Source organism: Thamnophis sirtalis, unplaced genomic scaffold (assembly GCF_051295495.1).
Source record: "Thamnophis sirtalis isolate CommonGarterSnake01/CBP01778 unplaced genomic scaffold, rThaSir2_p1.2 scaffold_12, whole genome shotgun sequence".
Classification (NCBI taxonomy): domain Eukaryota; kingdom Metazoa; phylum Chordata; class Lepidosauria; order Squamata; family Natricidae; genus Thamnophis; species Thamnophis sirtalis.
In genome coordinates, this window is record NW_028261392.1 from 542,533 (window position 1) to 562,345 (window position 19,813).

Sequence of the window (19,813 nt, forward strand, 5' to 3'; positions counted from 1 at the left end):
CCCTCCCTCCCTACTGTATTTCTCTCTATTTCTCTCTCTCTCTATCCCTTTATCTACCTACCTAACTACTCTCTCTCCTTACCTACCTACTGTATTTCTCTCCATTTCTTTCCCCCTCTATCCCTCTATCTTATCAACCTTTTTTTAAAAAAATTGCCTCTTCAAAACCTTGGTGCGTCTTATACTCCGAAAAATTCAGTAGTTGAGCCCTTCAAGAAGAGGATAAATTCAGATAAGTCTGCAGCCAAGATCTGTTTTTTTAAAATGTATGCATGTATGTTTGATGCTTTGTTGGCTCCTGGCAACTGTGTGGATTCATTCTCACCCTGAAGTTTCCTTGGCAAAATGTTTGTGTGTGTGTGTGTGTGTATACTTCACCAGTGTCTCGCTGTTGAGAGACCGAGCTAACCTGCTTGTCAGCTGCACACTCAAAAATGTGACCCTAGTACCCATCTGCACAGCTGAACTAAAATTCAACTCACGTCATAAATTAATAAGTTTGAATAACGCCCTGATCTAATCGGAGGCAGTTTTAAATAAAGTCTACAATCCTCCTTAAGGAAATAAAGGCAAAATCAGACAGCAAGAGGCCAAGATGTTTTCCCCTTATCTTGAGAATACTTGGGATAGCAAGAACTCTCGTAAGCAATGAAGCAACCTCTTTGCATCCTCAAACCTCCTTCTTAGAAAAAAGCCCTTCCCCAAAACCAGTTTGCAAACCACCTGGATTGGCTGGGATTAGAGGGCCGTTCCTAACCACCAGAAAGGAGCCATCAAAGGTCAGCCTGGAAAAAAAACCGCAATCCGGCCATTGTGTCCAACACTCCGGGCGGGATGTCTGCGGTTCAAAGCTCAGCCTCTGCCAACAGCAGCCAATTTACTTAGCATTTAAGGCTCTCGATTGCTATGGAAACCCTGTCGAAAACTCCTGAAATTGACCTGGATACGCAAGGGGGAAAGTGGAAGCTGCCCAACTCAGTTTAAAAATAAAATGGGGGAGGGGGAGTCTCCAGAACGTTGGCATCCCCCCCCCCCCGACCTTGCAAGGCCAGCCATTAAGGGACCCCGTTCTCTGAAAGGCATCTAGAGCTGCAGAAATATGTTAGAACAAACCAAAGCATCTTCTCTAGAAAGTAATGATACGTGTGAAGGATCCAGAAGCTTCAGCAACTCCCCCAAATGTGACATACAGGTAGTAGTCCTCGTTTAGCAACACAATGGGGACTGGCAACATGGTCATTGAATGAAGCCGTTGCAAAGACTCTAGTCTTTAAGTGAATTGTGTATCCAACCAGAGGCCGATAAAGTCTCTGGGATGAACCCAGCTCCTGCGTAGGAAGTCCACCCTGGGCCGGAGGGCCCTTTCCGAGTCCATCAGAAAGCCCTGTGTCTTCACGCAGAGCCAGATAATGAGACTGTCCAGATTATGCCACCCTGAGCCCGTCCTGATTAAAACCTCCCACCCCGGAGCCGAAATCTCCCAACACAATGAGCTTAGGACAACGCAACAGCCCTGCTGAGACCTTAATACCCAAGGACAATTGGGATTTCAGAACTTGTAATGGAGACCCATTAGGGCGACTGAAATGTAATAAATGAAGGATGCCGAAGGGGACATTGTGGGTTCCCAGGGTCCAGAAGGAGCAAATGGGGAAGAGGAGGAAGACAACCAGAAAAAGCTACAGGCAGTTCTCTTCATTAAAGACATGTTCCATTCACGTTGAAACATGTAAAACGAATGACCTTGGGAAGTTTCCAAGCAGGGTCTTCCTAGGAAACTCCCAGTCGTCCTAGGGATAAACTTTGTCAGAGGTTACAGGAAGACACAGGGGGGATCCGATCTCCTTGGCTCAGTGCTTTTCACCAAGCGAACCGAATAATGGAAAAGGGTCCAAGGGCCAGGTCACCAAGGACGCATGCAGACAGCCAAGGACTGTAGATCTGGTGACGGGAAATGGAAACTCAAAATGAATTGAGGACAGGAAGCAAAGGATGCCAAGGACGCCACAGGGGGCCTCCAGAAGGAAGAGAGCGAAGTAGACCAACCGCTCGACAGAGAAGGCGATCGTGCTAAGGGCTCTCAAGGCAGAGGCGAAAGCACTTCTAAAGCCTTGCTCTGGTTCCATCTTCTCTAGGAAGCCACCATGCATTCCCCCAGGGGACGGCAAAAAGCAGGACGAAGGCAGGGCTGGAATGAAGAGCGAGGCCGAGCGGAAGAGGCTCGGGGAATCTCTCTCCAAATTAAGTGAGTTGCCTCTTAGGATCCCAAAGGATCCTGCTGCTCTGCTTCGGCCGACCTCATGCTTAGTCACTGAGAATCCTGCAGAACTGGAGAAAGTGCCAAGGGACAGAAGGTGAACGGGGTGGGGGAGGGTGGGGTGGGGTGGCATGTTTGCAAAAAGAAAAAAAAAAGGAAAGGAAGATCCTTCAAATTAACACACAAATCAGTATTAAAATCTGTAACTTGGAAGATTCTGGAGCAGATCATAAAAGCAGTCGATCTGGTGCAATACGGTCCCTAGATATTACCGTGTTTTCCCCAAAATAAGACAGGGTCTTATTTTCTTATGACCCCCCCCTGAAATAAGAGCTTGGCCTTATTTTCGGGGAGGTCTTATTATTTTTGAGGTGCAGGAGGAGGTGGGGAGCGTGGTCACCTCATGGCTGCTGCTGTGTGGCAATATTTTGGGGGAGGGCTTATTTTCGGGGAAAGAGGATATGGCTCTGTCAAGGACACATCGATCTTTCATCATTTGGAGTGATTTCCAAAGGATTTGAGGAAATTATCCTGTGCTGATTAAAGAGATGAAAGATCCTCCTCGTTTCTTTATCCTTGTTTCTGGCTAAAGAAAAGACGGGTCTCAAGTGCCCGAAGGGCCCCTTCTCCTGGGTGGCTGAAGGAGGCAGCAATTGGAGGGAAGGAGGGCTGTTTCAGGAGGGGGAAGACTGAGACTCGGAATAACTAACTCCACCTTAGTTGTGCCAGGTAGAAGTTGGTCTGGAGACGGTTTCCGTGATTCTGTTCCATCGCCCTACTACCCGCCCAGAACTTTCCAGAAATGCAGCTGGTTCTGGTCTTCTGAGCTCGTCAGCCGAGCTGGGGACGGAAACGGGCTGGAAGAAAGCAGCAAGGACTCTGCTGGCTTTGTTCCAATTGTGTATCCAATTCTCAAGACCCCTCCACAGAATCTCCATTCCGGGCAGAGATTAAAAACCTTCCTGCTCAAGGCCACTTTATGGACGCACCTGTCCCGCAATGCAAAGCCATCCTTCAGCCTACCTGCCTTTCCCTGCAATGGTCTTTGCAAGGTTGGCAAAAGCCCAGGGCGGTTTATTCATGACGGCAATTCACGGCATCTGACAGTTGCAAGGCGTGAAGGTGCAGTTGGGCTGGCAAAGCACGGGGGGAATTGCGCAAGGGAAGGCTTGGACCTCCTCCTCCTCCTCCTCTTCCTTACCAAGAGGAGGGAGGATCTTGGAACTATTGCAATAGTAGCAGCAACCCCCTCTTGCCTTTTCAGGGCTGCAAAGCGTCAGAAGGGACCATTCGGCTCCTTCTGCAGAACTCAGCTGCGGATAATGCCGGGGGGGGGGATGTGTTTGTCCCAATAAAGGTTGAATTGCTGCACGGGGATTAAGGTTCAGGCTGTCCCGCTTTTTGGAAACGCAGCTGCGGGGGGTCGGTGGCAGCAAAGTCTTCGAGTCCCGGGAGGAGTTAGTTAGGGAAGAAAGAGCTTCCCCGCCGCCCGTAACGCGCGTTCACACGACCCGCAAGGTTTCTCCCAGGCTTCGTGACGTCATCCGGGCCACCGCGGCCGCCGTCCAGGGTTCATTTGCATAGCCCCGCCCGGCGCCCAATCCCGCGAGGCGCCCTGCTTTGCATGCGCGGTCCGGGCCAGTCAGCGAGCGAGGGGCCGGGCCACCACGTGCTGTTGCTAAGCTTCGGCTTCGGGGTTGTTGCTATAGCGGCCGGCCTATCAGCGCCCGCGACGCCCGGGCCGTCCACGCGCGAGTCCGCCTCCGAGGGCGGGCTCGGCGTCCGCGTGCCGGCCGCGATTGGCTGCGCGGCGGCTCCGCCTGGGGCGACTGGCGGGCGCGGCTGCCCGTCGAGCGAGCGGCCTGCCAACCGGGGCAGGCGGGAGGCGCCCGTGGCCCGAGCCCTGGCAGGCGGCGGCGGCGGCGATGGAGTGGAACTCGCTGCTGATGCTGCTGGAGGCCGCCGAGTACCTGGAGCGGCGGGAGCGCGGTGCGCCTGGGGGGCCGCGGAGGGCGGGGGGTCCCGGGAGGGGGGGCTCCGGGGGGGCTCCGGGCCTGTCTGACGCGGCGCTTTCTCCCCGCAGAGGCCGAGCACGGCTACGCCTCCGCCCTGCCCTTCGAGCGGGCCTGCGCCCGGAGGAGGAGCGCCGCCAGGAAGGGCCCCGGCAGCCGGTGAGTGGCCCCTCCGCCGCCCTCCCCTCCCTCCGCCGGGATCCCTCGGAGCCTCCGGAGCCTCAGCCACGTCGCCCGGGGCCCTCGGGGGAGGCAGGCAGGCAGGCAGGGAGCCGGCAGGCCCCGGACTCCAACTCCCAGGGGGCCCCGGGGGCAGCGGGGGGGGGCACGGGGGTCCCAGCGGGGCTTCTCCTCCTCCTCCCTCCGGAGGGCCCGCTGAGCGGCGCCTGCGTGGCTGAAGCGGAGAGGGCGCTGCTGCCGCTGACCCCCCGCCCCGCCTGCCTCTGCTCCGGCCGGGAAAGGGAGGAAGCCGGAGGGCGAGAGGAGGGCTTTGCCTGGGGCCTCCCTCCCCCTCCCCCGCAACAGCCTCCCCTCCTCCGGCTGCTGGGGGTGGGGGTCGTGGTCCTTGGAGGGAGGGAGGGGAGGGGGGCTGGGGCAGGGACAGAGCCCAGAGCAGGAGAGCCTTGGAGGGGTCCCAGAGGCTCCCATGCAGGAGGCCGAGCGGGGGAGAGACGGGGAAGGGGCCCAAGGGAAGCTGCTGCTGCTGCTGTAAGGCCCACGGAAGAAGAAGAAGGAGGAGGAAGAGGAAGAAGAAGGAGGAGGAGGAAGAAGAAGGAGGAGGAGGAGGAAGGAAGGAAGGAGGAGGAGGAGGAGGAGGAGGAGGGAGAAGGAGAAGGAAGAAGAAGAAGAAGAAGAAGAAGAAGAAGAAGAAGAAGAAGAAGAAGAAGAAGAAGAAGAAGGAAGAAGAAGAAGAAGAAGAAGAAGAAAGAAAGAAAGAAGGACAGAGAGGAAGAGGAAGGAGGAGGAGAGAGAGAGAGAAAAAGAAAAGAAAGAAAGAAAGAAAGAAAAAGAAGAAAAAGGAGAGAGAGAAAGAGAAAAAAAAGAAAAAAAAAGCAGCAGCAGCAACCACCTCTGGAGGAAAGTCTACGTTTGCAGGCCTGGGGAGGCTCCGGGCAGCCCAGAGGCAGGAAGCAGAGCAGCCCCCGAGGGGGAAGAAGCCCCTTCAGAAGGGACCTGTGGGAGCCGGTGCTGGGCCAGCTCAGGACAACTTCAGGGGGGGGGGGGGCTCCCTGCCTCTCGGTTGGGGACCCTCCTGTGGTCGGATGGTGGCCCAATCCAGTTGGTCCGGGGCGGCCTGCTCCAGTCCCCTCTTCCTTGCTATGACTGCCCTGCCTTGAATGTAGGCCTGCCCCAGAGTAGATCTTGGGGGGGGGGGATGAGGGGGCAGGGACCCCTGACTCAGTTCTCCCCCTTCTTCTCAGGTCCCCCTTCTGGAAGTAGCCATGGGTTGCTTAACCTGACGGAATAAAAGAGAAAGCGTGTGAAAACCAGGTATGGTGGAGGGCAGTGTTTCTCAACCTTGGCCACTTGAAGATGTCCGGACTTCAACTCCCAGAATTCCCCAGCCAGCGAATGCTGGCTGGGGAATTCTGGGAGTTGAAGTCCAGACGTCTTCAAGTTGCCAAGGTTGAGAAACACTGGTGTAGGGTGTGAAGCCAGAGTTTCATCTACAGCTGTCCTGCGGGTTCTGTGGAGGATAGTTGCCCTTTCCTCCCTGGGATGCCTAGTGGGCAGCGTGCAGTATCCCACAACACATGCGGCTATGGCAATCCCCTGGGCACATCGCTAGCCTCGCGTATCAGGTACAATCATAACCTAAGAAATAATCAGCATTTTTCTTCCTTTTTGGTGATGCGATTAAGCCCCCAGCCTTCAGCGTGCAATGGCATTTTTGCCTTCGGCTCCATCCGTTATTTGGTGCTGGCCTATGAAATCATGGCTATTCCCTGCCGAGTTGCGCATCGGCTGTGCTCTACCAGGGTTGAACGTATGTGGTATTTTTGCAGTGCTGTAATACTGCTGGCCCAGTGGTAATTACTTTTTTATTCCTGGGAATATTTTTTCTCCCGTAGATTCCCAAAGGTAAGGATGAGGTAACGTCAGTTTATTCCGGAGGGCCCATGGGATGGCTTCCTTCCCCGGGATAGGGCAGGAGCCTCCTATAAGATTTGCTGTTTGTTGAAGATGCTTCTACATTTAGCTTAAGTTCTTTAGTCTGCAGGAGGAAAAACATACCTATTAAGGCCATTGTTTTCTGCCGTGGCCCAAGTTCATTTAACCTTCAGTTAGTCCTGGGACTGAGTTTTTGATTAGGTCTCAACAATCACATTTCAGTTTGAGATGTTACAGAAATGTCATCTGATTCAGGGTTGATCTCAAAACTGTGTTAAACCTGAGGAAAACAAAGAAATGGTGGTCTTTGTATACCGAGAGGTGCCTAACTTCTTTAAAAATAGTCCCTATTGGGAACTTTTAAAACAAATGTTTCTTTTTTGAGTTAATACATAATATTCTAAAATATCATATTTTCTGTTTTTAATAGATCCTCACATAATGAATTAGAAAAACATAGGTAAGTAATAAACAGAATTGATAGAGGTATTAATATACAGAAAGGGAGATTCAAATGTGGCATTGATAATTACTCATTTGCATATTGATAGAATAAATGAAGCTTTTTAATTATTGAAAATCATTAAGTTAAATTTATGCAAACTACTCATTTGCATATTTATCCATACCATTTTTATTAGGGGTAATTTTATGCGTACATATTTTATCAGTTTGCAGCAAATTTGGAAGCTTTTAGGAATTCATTTTAAAGCAGTTATATTAAAAAACTGAGTGATTTATATTTTGATTCCAAATGAAATTATGTTTAATTAATTTTAATTTTAAGAAATTGTAACCGCTTATGGACATTTCTTATGGAAATGGGATTAAATGAATGTAAGTAATTTTAAAAGAATTAAGTGAGAAGAGAAAATTGACAGCAGGAAGTTAAGAGAAGGATTTGGTGGTCTGCTAAGTTTAGCGGTGGTTCGGCCCCTTGAAAGAATGGAAGAAGGTCGGAGGGATGGAAAAGCGAGACGGGCCGAAGGAATACTCTTTACAAATGAATATGGCATTTATTTTGGGGGGGGGGGCTTTTCGGGGCTGCTTTGCAAAAGGCTTTTTGATGCCTCTGCACCTGAACGTGTGGAGGCAGCCTGGACTAGATGTGTTCCGCGCAGCCTTGTGAATCTGGAGGAAGATCTGTGCCTTTTCTGCACAAAGCCTCCCTTGAAGAACCTCATCCACAACAAGGGTTCCACATGAGGCTCTTCTTCGGTTGCTCATTATTAATGTGTTTCTTGCCATCGTTTGCTGATCGCATCAGATAAATATAGTTTTCACATAGATAAAAAAGATCAGTAAAAAACTGGAATTTAGCCTTAGCTGCTGCTGAAGACTTGGAGAATTCATTAAAAAAGAAATGCTCCTTTTGGCAAAAATAATAAGCTGAACAAGATGTTGTAGATTCAGCTCTAGAGCCACGCAACAAAAAGGCGCTACTTTTAATGAACGTATGCTAAACTGTATTAAAATTCAGCAGTGCTGGTGATCAAGTACTGAGGAGGCGAGGGCCAACAGCAGAACCAGCCATCAACACACCCCAATCAACCTCTAAAAAGTCACACACGCACAACCGGGCGCCACATATAAATACCACACACAAAATAGCCCAAAGCCCACGCTCAGTTCCCTGAGGATGGGCTCCAGCACGAGTCCCAAAAGCGACTAAACCCCTGGTGCTACTGACTGACCCAAATTGGGTCCTGTATTAAAATTATATATATGTATGTATGTATGTACATATACACATACACACACACACATATGTATATATATATAACTTTGTCATTTCCCTTGTTTGGGAACATTTGTAGTGCTTATCAGCTGCCCTGCATCATTTGGCAAGTGGGTGGCCTTGTAAGTTTATTAAATAAAATGACTAAAGAAGATACTGTGGAATGTCAGTTTTCACAGGCTGAGAGCGTAGATTAAACTCTGCTTTCCAAACACCCCTTTCTTGGCTCCGTTTGCAAGTAGTGACTGCTTTTTGCCCACACAATGAGACATTTCAGAGGCCTCTTTTTCTCCTTGGAAGATGCTCGAGGGGAAAGGATGAAGCAATCCTTTCCTTTAGGCAGATCAGCAGTTACAAGTTTCATCACTTACTCTTCATTAGAAGGCCCAATTAACTGAGGAAGCTATTGAGAAATATGCATATTACAAACTTGAAAGAATTATTCTAATGTTGTTTCCGGTCCCACATTTAAAAATTGGTCTTTGGGGATTGCCTGTTGAAGCAGACCACAGGCCCAGTCTGCCTGCTGCCCAAGGTCTAAATCTCCACCTTGTAAAGGTTGAAGGGAAGAGAAGGCCCGCCCCCAACTCCCCCACCCTTCAGTCAGGACTGCATCCCTGGGAATTGCATTCCAGGGCGGGGGGGGGGGGCTCTGGAACAGGTGGGGGGTGAATTGTAACATGGGCTTGCAACTTTGAATGCAGCAACTGCAGCAGCAGCAGGAGCATTTCCCAGGGATGCATGGTGGACGCTCAGTCATGGCAAAATAGACAGGAGACTTTGGACGGGAACCAAGTCTGAAGCCCTGCGCTGCCTGCCTCCCGGCCCTCGGCCTTGAACTGGGAGGAAACCCCAGAGGGAAGATAAAGGAGGCCCCCACCTCTTCCAAACAGTCAAAACAATCGGGTTCCACCCTCACTTCATCCCCCTCAGGGACAGACTCTTCTCTTAGTGACCGCTGGGCCTGCATGACCATTCAACCAATCAGACCAGTCGCTCCCCTGAACACCCAAGGACTTTGCCACCTGGGAAGTTTTATATCCCTTCACCACAAAACTCCAGGATCTATACTGGTGGACGTAAAAGTCAAGTTTCGGAATCTTTCTACTGACACTTTTTGAATAACACAAATATTTGTACTGGGAAAACCATTCATTTCGCTTTAACCAAGTTCAAAGGGCAGAGGCAGACTTAGATGGAAGGAATGGCTTTTTTGGTTTTCCCAATCTCTTGGTTTCACGTGCGAATCTACCCAGGCAGGCAGGAAGGAAGGGTTTAGTGGTCGCAAGCAGAGTCAGTGGGAGATTTGAGGGAGCCCAAGTAAAACCTTTTAGGAGAGAGCGAGGAAGAGTTTCTGTATCCAACCAAAAGGTTTTTTTTTTTAGCCAACCCTTGGTTTCCATGCACCATCTTTTATTACAAGGGAGCAAATAAACAGTAATAACGCTGGGGGGGGGGGAATGCTTTTGGATTCCTGCGTTATTTTGTGTTGATCTAAATGGCAAATTCTTTCTCCTTCCTCCAAATGGGCCTGGGTGTTGGTGAATGAACATGGCAAAGACGGCTCAGTGTGCCAAAAAAGAAAAAAAAAGCATAGCTCAGTGAAAATACCGGTTGTCAGTGAGGAAAGAAAATTCCCATTCGGAAGAGCCTGAATGAATTAATGAATTAATACAAAGTTTATGATAGAACATTCTGCATATTTCAGTCCACTGTGACACACCTCAGCTGTCCTTTGTAGATCTTGGAAAGCTGTGGAACGGCGCAGCCGAAACTGCCACAAGGCCAAAGGTTTCTTCCATGGGAGATGGAATAGAACGCTTGGTTTGGAGGAAAGGCTGGGGATCGCATTGTTTTTCATTTTCCCTGCCTCAAAGAGAATATTGCTAAGGGTTAGAAAAAGGAGGCTCAGGAAAAGGAGGAACTTTGTGTATCAGTAATTAAAATAATTGAATGATTATTGAATAATTGAACTTGACATTGCTGGGCCACCATTTAGCTTTAAGAGCATGTTGGAAGAAAGAAACAGCAGATCCCTCCCAAGAAAGCTTCAGGGATCCCATCCCCAGGAATCGTGCTTGGCCCAGGGCGTCTTCCATTGTTGACTTTGCCTTCAATGTGGACAAACCATATCCTGATAACACACTGTAGTCGTGCATTTTGTGTGGATTGATACACCGTGTTGTGTGGCTCCTATTCTGCGCTTACGATTTTGCTGTATTTGGTGAATTGGACAGGTAGAGTTTGTTTACACGTTACCTGAAACGTCCGAGGGGATCTCTTGTAGGCAATAGCTGTGAGGCATGAATGCTAGTGAAATACGTTTTATTTATTTGCAATTAAGATTGTGTCAAAAGCAGGGCAGATTTTGAATGCTAATGAGACCAAAGCCAATCTCTCGTTTTTGTTCATTTCAGGCGGGCGAAGCTGAGGCTCTATTTAGAGGAGTTAAAGCAGCTGGTTCCTTTAGGCGCCGAGAGCACCCGGCACACCACCCTCAGCCTCCTGAAAAGGGCCAAGACGCACATTAAGGTAAACCAGAATGACGCTTCCTTCCTTTTAGCCTTGGCCCAAATCCTTGCTAAAGTTCTGCTTTCTAGCCTTCGAGAGGGACCCGGTCAGCCCTCAGAGCACCTCAAATCACGATGAAATAGGAGGCGGCTTTATTTATGACCTCTACGTGTCCTTTTTGTCTTCAGGGTAAACGCTGAATAGGGCCTTACAGTAGTATATAAAACCAAAAGTAAATTGCAACCTTGATTCCTGGTCTCCTTCATTTCTCGTGATTATTTCAGACTTTGACTCAACTTATATTCCCCCCCCCCGCTTCAAAGAACGTCACTGAAATAACTCAGAAATGGCACGACCTCATTTAGGAATAGTGTCCTGAAGTTATTTGACTTCCCAGTTCCCCAAAATCCTCTGGAGGCTTTATGCTACAACTCTCCATCCCCTTAAGACACAGACCACAGATGCGGTCACAGAAGCCGATGCCTTTGCTGTTCGGCCCCAAGCAAACCATGCAAGAGAACTTTCTGGAGCATCCTGTGCTTGACCGCGTACGGGCTCCCTATCGTAGTCTGCGCCCACAACGGGCAATATATAAAAGGTGAAGAATTCACATTTTAAAATATATACGTTTTGGATTTCCACAGGCACAAGCACGCATTTAAGCAGCGAGATTTCTAGATCAGTGTTTCTCAACCTTGGCAACTTTAAGTCCTGTGGACTTCAACTCCCAGCTCTGCTGGCTGGGGGATTCTGGGAGTTGAAGTCCACAGGACTTAAAGTTGCCAAGGTTGAGAAACACTGATCTAGATAATGGCTTTGATATCTTAAGAAAGAAAAGCAAACACTCTCCTTTTTATTTTATCTTGTTTTTTTGCTTAACATGTCATCCAGATCGTGGTGGCTTATTTCAAATGGTTCTAAAAACCGTTGATTTGCAGCTAGAGGTGAACTCAGCCGGTGATTTACTCGCCCTTGTTTGAATGGCATGTCGGAAGACCTTAAGGCAGAACATCTGCAGGAGGGCCTGATCCTCCCATGGAGGAGAATTGGCAGGAAGAGTCGGGGGCTCCCAGTTAGGTTGACCTTAGAAGGGATGGAGGTGAGGCCAGAGGTGCCACCGGAAGAGAGAGGCGGTTAAGGGCAGCTCCATTTCCTCCCGTTCTTCTCCAGTGCAAATGGGTTTAGGTGGATTTCCGTGATGAAAAATCCACGTCCATTTTAACTAATAGAAAAAGGGTTGCTCCGATTTACAGTCTCAACTGACGCGCAACAGGTTGTTTGTAACACCCGCTTTGTACTCAGTTAAATGCTTTCCCTCTTGGAGAACCATCAAGTCATTTGTTTTTTATGCCGCGATGTTTTTCTTTCTGTGGCTCCGTATCATTTGAGTCCTTCTGTTGTACAGGCTGTTATAGTATCCTACAGCTTCATGTCTGCATGGACCCGATCAAGTATATAAAGAGAGCCTTTTGGGGGGAACAAGGTTAATTTTGAGGGAGCAAAAGTACGCAGGGCCTCCCCCTTCTTCTTCCCATCTCTCCCCCCCCCCCTCAATCCTGATCAGGGCTGCTGGGAAAAGTCTTCAGCTCCCACCCATTGCAAGGAAGGTTGTAGCATGTGACTAACGGGGGGACGGTCCCCTTCAGGATCCCTCCTCTGCAGTCCAGGGGCTAATCAGACACGAGCAGGAGATTATCTCCCTTGCTAAGCAGGTGGTTTCCTTACTTTGGCTCCATAGAAGTTGGAAGAACAGGACCGGAAAGCTCTGAACATCAAGGAACAATTGCAGCGAGAACATCGGTACCTGAAGCGCAGGTTGGAGCAGCTCTCCGTGCAGGGCCTGGAGCGAGTCCGCACGGACAGCCTCGGATCAACGATATCGACCGATTCGGAGCAAGGTAGGCGGTTCGAGTTCTGAAGTGGTCCCCACCCTTGAAATTGCACAGGCAGGGACAGAGCGGGCAGTAGCGAGGTTTAAGGCCACTCAAAGCTATCCAACTTCCTTTTGAGAAAGAAAATTTCATTAACAATTTGTGATGGGCTGGAAAACAATTTAATAAGCAGTTGGAGAGAAAAGTGGTTGCTGCAGAGAAGAATGAAGCGTTAACGTCAGAGGTACAAAAGCTTCAGGATTCAGCCTTTTTCTCTTTTTGCAAAACAAATTACAGCTCAGGCTGTAAACACCATCTTGTTCCAATCCAATCTGAAATAATCCGGCCACAATTAGAACGTTAATGTTGGACGATATCCCAGGACCTACTGAGGTGATTGTTGCATTGTTACTATTATTCCTCAGAATGAATACTGGACTTTATGCTTAGCTATTAAAAGCAATAATTTAGTTTGAGAATTTGAAGTTACCTTTTAAATGTATTTATTGCAAGTGGACGCCTTTTTGTACAAACCTGTGAGAAATGGTGTAGGGTCTCCTGCTTGGGCAGGGGGTTGGACTAGATGACCTACAAGGTCCAGTCCAACTCTGTTAATCTGCAACATATTCTGTACTTCCAAGAATTCCCCAGCCGGCCATTGCAGCCTGGGAAATTCTGGGGGTTGAAGTTTTAGAGTTGCTGCCACACAGCTTGTCCTAATCTGTATATTGGTGGAATGAACAGATTCTACCAAAAATGCCCTCACTGTTGCAGACTTCCCAGCAGAATAGATTCAAGATACACGTGGCCCATAAGCACCCTCCAGATTCCCACCTTCTGCATTAATTTGAACATTCGAAGCAAGTAATGCATTTTTTTAAAGCAAAATATAGGAAGGACTGAAAGATAAACTAGAATTGGCCACATTTTCAGTCCCCTTGCTAAAACACAAGAGTGTTCACAAACCACCGGGGTGGGGTGGGGGTTTCTGTGAGTCAGAGATGCTCTTTCTCACCCAGTGGTGACATTTTCCTCTCGGTGGATTAGCCCAATCAAATCTAAGACCAACTGGTGCCTGAATGAATGAATGCCTTTTGGGGTTTTTCTCCTAGTACAGTTGGAGACTTGGATATTTCAATTACACTGGTATGTGATGTGCCCCCAATCTCATTATTTTCTTATTGACCTATCTGAAACGGCATAGGGTGCCCTGCTTGAGCAGGGGGTGGACTAGACGACCTCCAAGATCCCTTCCAGCTCTGTTCTGATTGGTTTGGGATTTTTTTAACTGCAACTCCTCATTGGTTGCGGATTTTTAAGGTCGCAAAAGGTGTTAATTGCAGGTTGATCAGGAAGAATTAAGAAGTCCCTTACAAGGACATCAGAGGTAGTCCCAACCAATTGCACATCCCTCCCAATGCCCAGGGTATTTCTCCTGGACGTTTTGTGGGGGGTCAGATCAGGAGCTGCAGCAGCCTTGTGTCCCACGCGGTGTCTTTTTTCTCCTAGAAGTCCTGGAAGGAGTTAGTGGTAGCTGGGTCGAATCAAAGTGTAATGGAAACAAAAGAGAAATAAATAGGAGTCTTGATAAAATAACTTTGAGATCCTTTATTTTAGTTTATGGTCACTCTGCATTAATAGCCTTCGGTGGCTCCAATATGCAAAATGGCTGGACAGAATAGACTAGAATAAACAATAAAAATTCCAATAAATAATATTTATATCAGAACTACAATATTTTTAAAAACCATTCATTCATTCCACATTTTTGAACTGCCCCCGGCTAATAGCTGATGGTGCATGATCGCATTGTTCCGTAATTCTTTTAGTTCATTTGGTAACTCTGAAATCAGTGGAGTGTATCTAAGAGGTTGCTTGCAACTGTCAAAAACGTACAATTGGAAGGGGCCAGGAGAATAATTCTGGAAGACTTTCAAGCTTTCACATCAGTTGCATCTCCTTGTAGAGGTTTTGCAGAAAGTATTGGCAGAATGCTGGCCTCTGCCACCCCTCCTCCTCCTCCTCCTCCTCCTCCTCCTCCTGGAAGTCCCCTCCACGTCCTTGTTTCTCCTTAGGACCCCCACAGAGGGAAGTGGGGGGGGAGGAGTGGCATTGGATAAGGCTGAGGAGATTCAGCTCTGAGACGAGCTCTTAAGCACATGCAGTCCTCGGCTTACAGCAGTTCACTTAGTGACCATTCAGAGTTATAATGGCACCGAAAAAAGGGACTTACAACTGTTTTTCACACTTACGACCTTCCCCGCATCCCCATCATGGCCACGGGATCAAAACCCAGAGCCTTGGCCACAGGTTCACATCTACGACTGTTGCTGTGTCCCAAAGTCCCCCTTTGCCACCTTCTGACAGAGGCAACGGGGATTCACTTAACAACCAGATTGCTAACATCAACTGCAGTGATTCACTTAACAAATCAGGCAAGAAAGGTTGTAAACCGGGGCGAAATTCACCTCCCCGTCCTGCTTGCTGCCTATTTATAAAGCGTTGACTCCTCTCTTCTCCTCCCACACAGAGGTGGACATTGAGGGGCTGGAATTCACCCCGGCTGAAATGGACAGCAGCGGAAGCGCCAGCGAGGCAGAAGACAGCTTGCAAGGCAGCTCGAGCGACAGCGGCTACGCCCGGCCCCACAGACGCAGCCACGCCCGGCTCCTGTAGTCTCTGCTGCTCGGGTCTCCTCCCGGAAGCCTTCCCTCCTCCTCCGCGGCCCTCGACCTGCCACCCTTCCGAAAGCGGCCCTGGGGAAGAGGCCTCCAACCCCCCCTCCCGGGGGGGGGGGGGCTCCCCAGGCTACGGATAATACCGCAGTAGAAATCATGGGTTTGGGATTTTCCCCTGCAGATTAGATAACGTTTTGGGTGAAAGTTCCTTCCCGTGCCCACTCCTCAAGCCCCTACTCATTTGGGGGGGGCTTGGTTGAAGTTTAGAAGTTCCGCTTTTGAATAAATGACTTGGACCCATTGAGATAAATCGTTCTAGATGTTAAAATCCGAAGGGACACGGCAGGGAGCTAACAAATTGGTATAAGGCATAAGAATGTGGCTTGGCCAACGACCGGGTACCAGGCTTCCCTCCCGGCAGACCTTGGCGGATGCAACTGATTCAGAACTGCAAAAAATCCCCTTTTCTCGTGTGCCTCCTGCCTCCTTCGCAGCTTCCTTGGATTCTTTGAAAAGGAAAAGGTGAAGCTTCTAAAGTTTGATTGCCATTTTCTAAAAAAGATAGTTTGCAAAGGCTGCTTCTGCTGCGGTGGCTCCTCTGGGCCGTTTGGAGACAGGGAGGATGTGGCGTTGATTGGCTAAAAAGTGTCCGTGGGGGTTCTTTAAAAGGAGGAGGAGGAGGAGGGAAGCTGTTAATCAGGCAGTGACCCCCCCAGCTTCCCCTGTTTTGTAGCAGCTCATCCCAGCTACTCTAGCAGCACCCTCCCTCCCTCCCTCCCGGCGGCTTCTTCGGTAGGCCAGACGGCCAGGCAGGATGGGCTTCTGATACCCAGAGACCGCCAGGGCCTCCCCTCCCCCCCACCCGGAGGCTTTTACCAATAGGGTCTCCGGGATTCGTTCTAGCACCACCAGCCGCCCGTCCTGCTTCTCCAGCTTTTCACGCCCAGAGTCCTCCCCCCCCCCCCTGTCTTAGAACCGTTCAGGACTCTGCCCTCCTCCTCCTCCTCCTCCTCCTGCGCTCAGGGAAATCCCGAGACATTTCAGTGCAAGAAAGGAGTCAGGTAGGCCAAGTAGGGGGCGCACCTTTGGCGGGGGCTCAGGTGTGACAGCCATTGTTGCGTTTGATCAAGGATCCCCCCCCCCCCTCCGGGAGGGACTGTCTCAGTTTGTCTCCTCTTGCAGGCAGGAACTGTGAAAGAAGCTTCTGGATCAGGAAAGGCTTAGTTGGAGCTCTTGGCTTCTTGGACTGGATTGCAGGTAGTCCTCAACTTACAACTGCTGCCATGTGACCAATCTGATTTTACAACACTTTTTGTGACGGCCGCCATGGTCGTTAAACGTAGTTGTTAAATGAATCAGTGCTTTGCTCTGGGCACAGTTTCCACAAGACAAAATAGAAGCAAAGTGCTACTTTTTTGACAAAGCTGTCCTAAAACGGGTCACGTGGCCACGGGAGGCTGCCGATGGACACAAGTGCCCTGGAGTTGCCCAGCACTCAAAATCCGGCCATGTGACTGTGGGGGGGGGGAAGGGAGGGGGGGCACCCTTGGAGATTAAAGTCTGGGCCTCAAGTGGCCTCAAGGCAGATCCATCATTGAGACCGAACGGTTGCTAAGCGACCAGTTCAATATTTCAGTATTTTTATTGGCGGGTTTTGAATCTCGGCATCTCCCCAGGTGGGATAATTCAGGCAGCCCCGTTTGCCCAGCCCTGTCTTGTTTCTCTCTGGAGGTGCCAATAAACGGAAAGGAAAGTTTAGCTTTACATTTCAGTATTGATAACTGTGACTTCTAGGCTCTCCTGGCAGTTTCCAAAATTAACAAAATACTCTCTTAAGATTGCCTCCTTCATTTAGCACTCGTCCAAGCTTTTTAGAATGTAGTTGCTCCACTTGTAGCAATATCGCAGAGTTGTGATTGAAAACAGTTTAAGCTTAGTGAAGTAATTAGTCTGGCTTGCTGATAATTAAAACTGGACCAATCTTTGCATTTTTAAAAAGAAAAAGTGATAAAAAGCTATATACTCTTACAGCCACCTGGTTTATTTCCTATAGGTATATTTCCTATAAAATAGTCTTTATTGTATTTTCCTAATTCTTCTGAACTACTTAAGTAGAGAAAGGAGATACTGAACCCAACCGGAGTCTCAGGGACTCTTCATGTTTATCATATTGTGCCTTGTGAACTTTCCTTTCCTTCCTTCCTTCCTTCCTTCCTTCCTTCCTTCCTTCCTTCCTTCCTTCCTTCCTTCCTTCCTTCCTTCCTTCCTTCCTTCCTTCCTTCCCTGTCAGAATTCTTGATGGTGTCATTTTGCCTCAGACGAAATATTGCGCTTACTTTACCTTTCCACAAATGGGAAAAGGACGCACCCACCTATTCCCATAACCCCCCCCCCTTCCTTAGTGAGATATGTAATACTTGTGCCTCTTTGAGAAGTGGGCTGCAAGAAACTCCCCGTGCTTTGCTCCAGAAATTGCTATCCTTCAACACACGCGTGTTCAGCCCTAGCGGTTGAAATGAGGGGGTCCCCTTCAGAGGCACCCAGGGACACCCCCCTCCTCCCCCAGGGGAGCCCGGCTGGGGCGCTGGACTCTGGCGCAGAGCTTGCTCTTTAACCGGGGCAGCGGGATGCAGGATCAAATCAGTGCCTTTGGCTACTCAAACCCAAAACTACAATTATGTGCTTTTCAGCATTGAAGATTTTTAATCTTAAAGTATATCCTGCTGGGATGGACGAACTTCTCATTTTGTTGGTCTCTCTTTGTTCAGTTATACTTCCTTTCCCTTTGGTGCTACAAATCAGAAAATTAGGAATTCAGTTCTGGCAGCTCGTGACTCTTGAGGACCTCGGATTTCTCCTCAAGAATAAGGTGGATGAAATGACCTTTTGTCGCCTTCCCTCCTTTGTCCATGAGGAGAGCCGTAAGGTTGTTTCCCACAGCTGCATTTCAGATTAGTAAAATCTGTTACTTTGCTATTATTTAGCACTCCTCGTATGCTAAACGCTTTGTATGTTTCTGACGTCCCCGCGGGGAAGGGGATACAGCAATATAAGGATTGTGTGTGGCTGATAACAGCAGCATTAATGACTAATTCCTTTTGATTATTTTGGTTCCAATTTCCAAATCAGTGCTTTTTTCTTCTAGAGGCTTCAATAACCGTTTAACGGGGAAAATCGCTAGTAACGTTAGTTTCCTCTTAGAATATAATGAATTTACTCATGGCTTTTAGAACCTTTGTTTCATGAAAAGCAATTCTTGCACAGAACTTTCCTACCGGAAAAAATATATATATATGGGGAGAATGGAAAAGAGACTTTGTGAAAAACATCGTTGACTTTCTGCCCTTCTGATGTTTTTAAAAACATGTGTACAGTTTAATGAACTCTTCCATGCTGAGTATCAGTGGCTTTGTAGATCTTTTATATTTTCAATAAAGGTTATTCAATATTCTGAGCTGAAAAGTCCTGGCCGTTTCTTCTTTCCACTCGGCCACTCCTGCCAGTGGCTGCTGTTTGAACCCCACGCCGGTTTTAAGGTTAATGCATCCCACCCACCACCCACCCCCGAGCAGGCACTGGCTTAGATTCTGCACGCGAGGGGGGGTTGGGGGTTGGTCTGGCGGACAGTTTACACTCAAGCCCGTTGCATGGATTAAGAATTGTCTGCTGGATCATTTAATTAAGGAAGATGCTGAGTGTTTAAATCAATCTTACTTTAAAAGACGCCAAAGAAATTTGATACCAAGGCAAGAGCCAAAAGCATCTGGCGGAGGAGCTTAAGATACAAAGAGCACCCCGCCAGATCTTTCCTCCATCTGCACTTCGTTTTGGGCGGTTGAGAACTGGCAGTGGAAGACACTGGTTGATTGCCCTGATCGGGTGATCCCCCTCCCCCCCCTGAGCACAGGAAGACAGGAGTTCTCAGGGCAAAGCCCCCCCCGGGTGATTGGTGGGGGGGGGGTGTCCAGGGAGGTTCCTGAGCGCTTGCAGTTTCCCCGAAGGGCCCGGTGGATGGTTGGGTCCGGTTACTCTCCCCAGCGAGAGGTTGGCTGAGCCATGGATCACATTGCTCCTACGTGGCCTCTCCCTCTGTGCCCATCCTCAGGTGGGCTTTCAGGAGGTGGGAGGGCCAGAAGAGAGAGGCCGCTGAGCCCCATTGGAGGGGGAACCAGAGGGAGCCTGACCGCTACCCATTTTAGCAGTTGCCTGGTGGCCTTAAGGGCAGTGAAACCTCTTTCTCCACCCTCCTTGTATCTGCTGATGGTGGCCTGATCAGAGTGACCCGCTCCCTACAGGGCAGGGAGGGCACCCGGGAGTAGAGTTTGATTAACAATGAACAATTGTGTTAAAATGTGTTCAAATTTTATTTGAAGAATCAACCAGTGGAACACCTTCCCTTCAGAAGCCCCCATCTCTGGAGGCTTTTCAGAGGAGATTGGAGGGTCATTTGTCCAGAATGGCTCTAGGATCTCCTGCCTGAGCAGGGGGTTGGACTAGGAGACCTCCAGGGTCCCTTCCAGCTCTATTCTGATGGATTGTTTGATTGGCTCCGGTCTAGAGTCCGAGTGGGCAGGGGGCGGTCGAGGTGTGTCCAGAAGGCGACCCCCAGGGAAAGGAACAGGCTTCCGGGTCGG

The 19,813-nt window shown here is 49.1% G+C and overlaps 1 protein-coding gene across 1 annotated transcript; it reads left to right on the plus strand.

Annotated features, from left to right (window-relative positions):
• Positions 1-4,089: 4,089 nt before the first annotated feature.
• On the plus strand, positions 4,090-18,641 carry MXD4 (MAX dimerization protein 4). Its single transcript, XM_087726962.1, has 6 exons — positions 4,090-4,246; positions 4,341-4,428; positions 6,812-6,841; positions 10,537-10,651; positions 12,369-12,528; positions 15,032-18,641. The coding sequence occupies exons 1-6, from the start codon at positions 4,183-4,185 to the stop codon at positions 15,175-15,177; spliced, it is 603 nt and encodes a 200-aa protein (XP_087583088.1). The 5' UTR covers positions 4,090-4,182; the 3' UTR covers positions 15,178-18,641.
• The last annotated feature ends 1,172 nt before the right edge of the window (positions 18,642-19,813 follow it).

Coding starts and splice junctions, on each gene's coding strand:
- MXD4 (XM_087726962.1), top strand. CDS start 4,183: ATGGAGTGGAACTCGCTGCTGATGCTGCTGGAGGCCGCCGAGTACCTG. Junction 4,429..6,811: donor AGGAAGGGCCCCGGCAGCCG/GTGAGTGGCCCC, acceptor TGTTTTTAATAG/ATCCTCACATAATGAATTAG. Junction 12,529..15,031: donor ATCGACCGATTCGGAGCAAG/GTAGGCGGTTCG, acceptor CCTCCCACACAG/AGGTGGACATTGAGGGGCTG.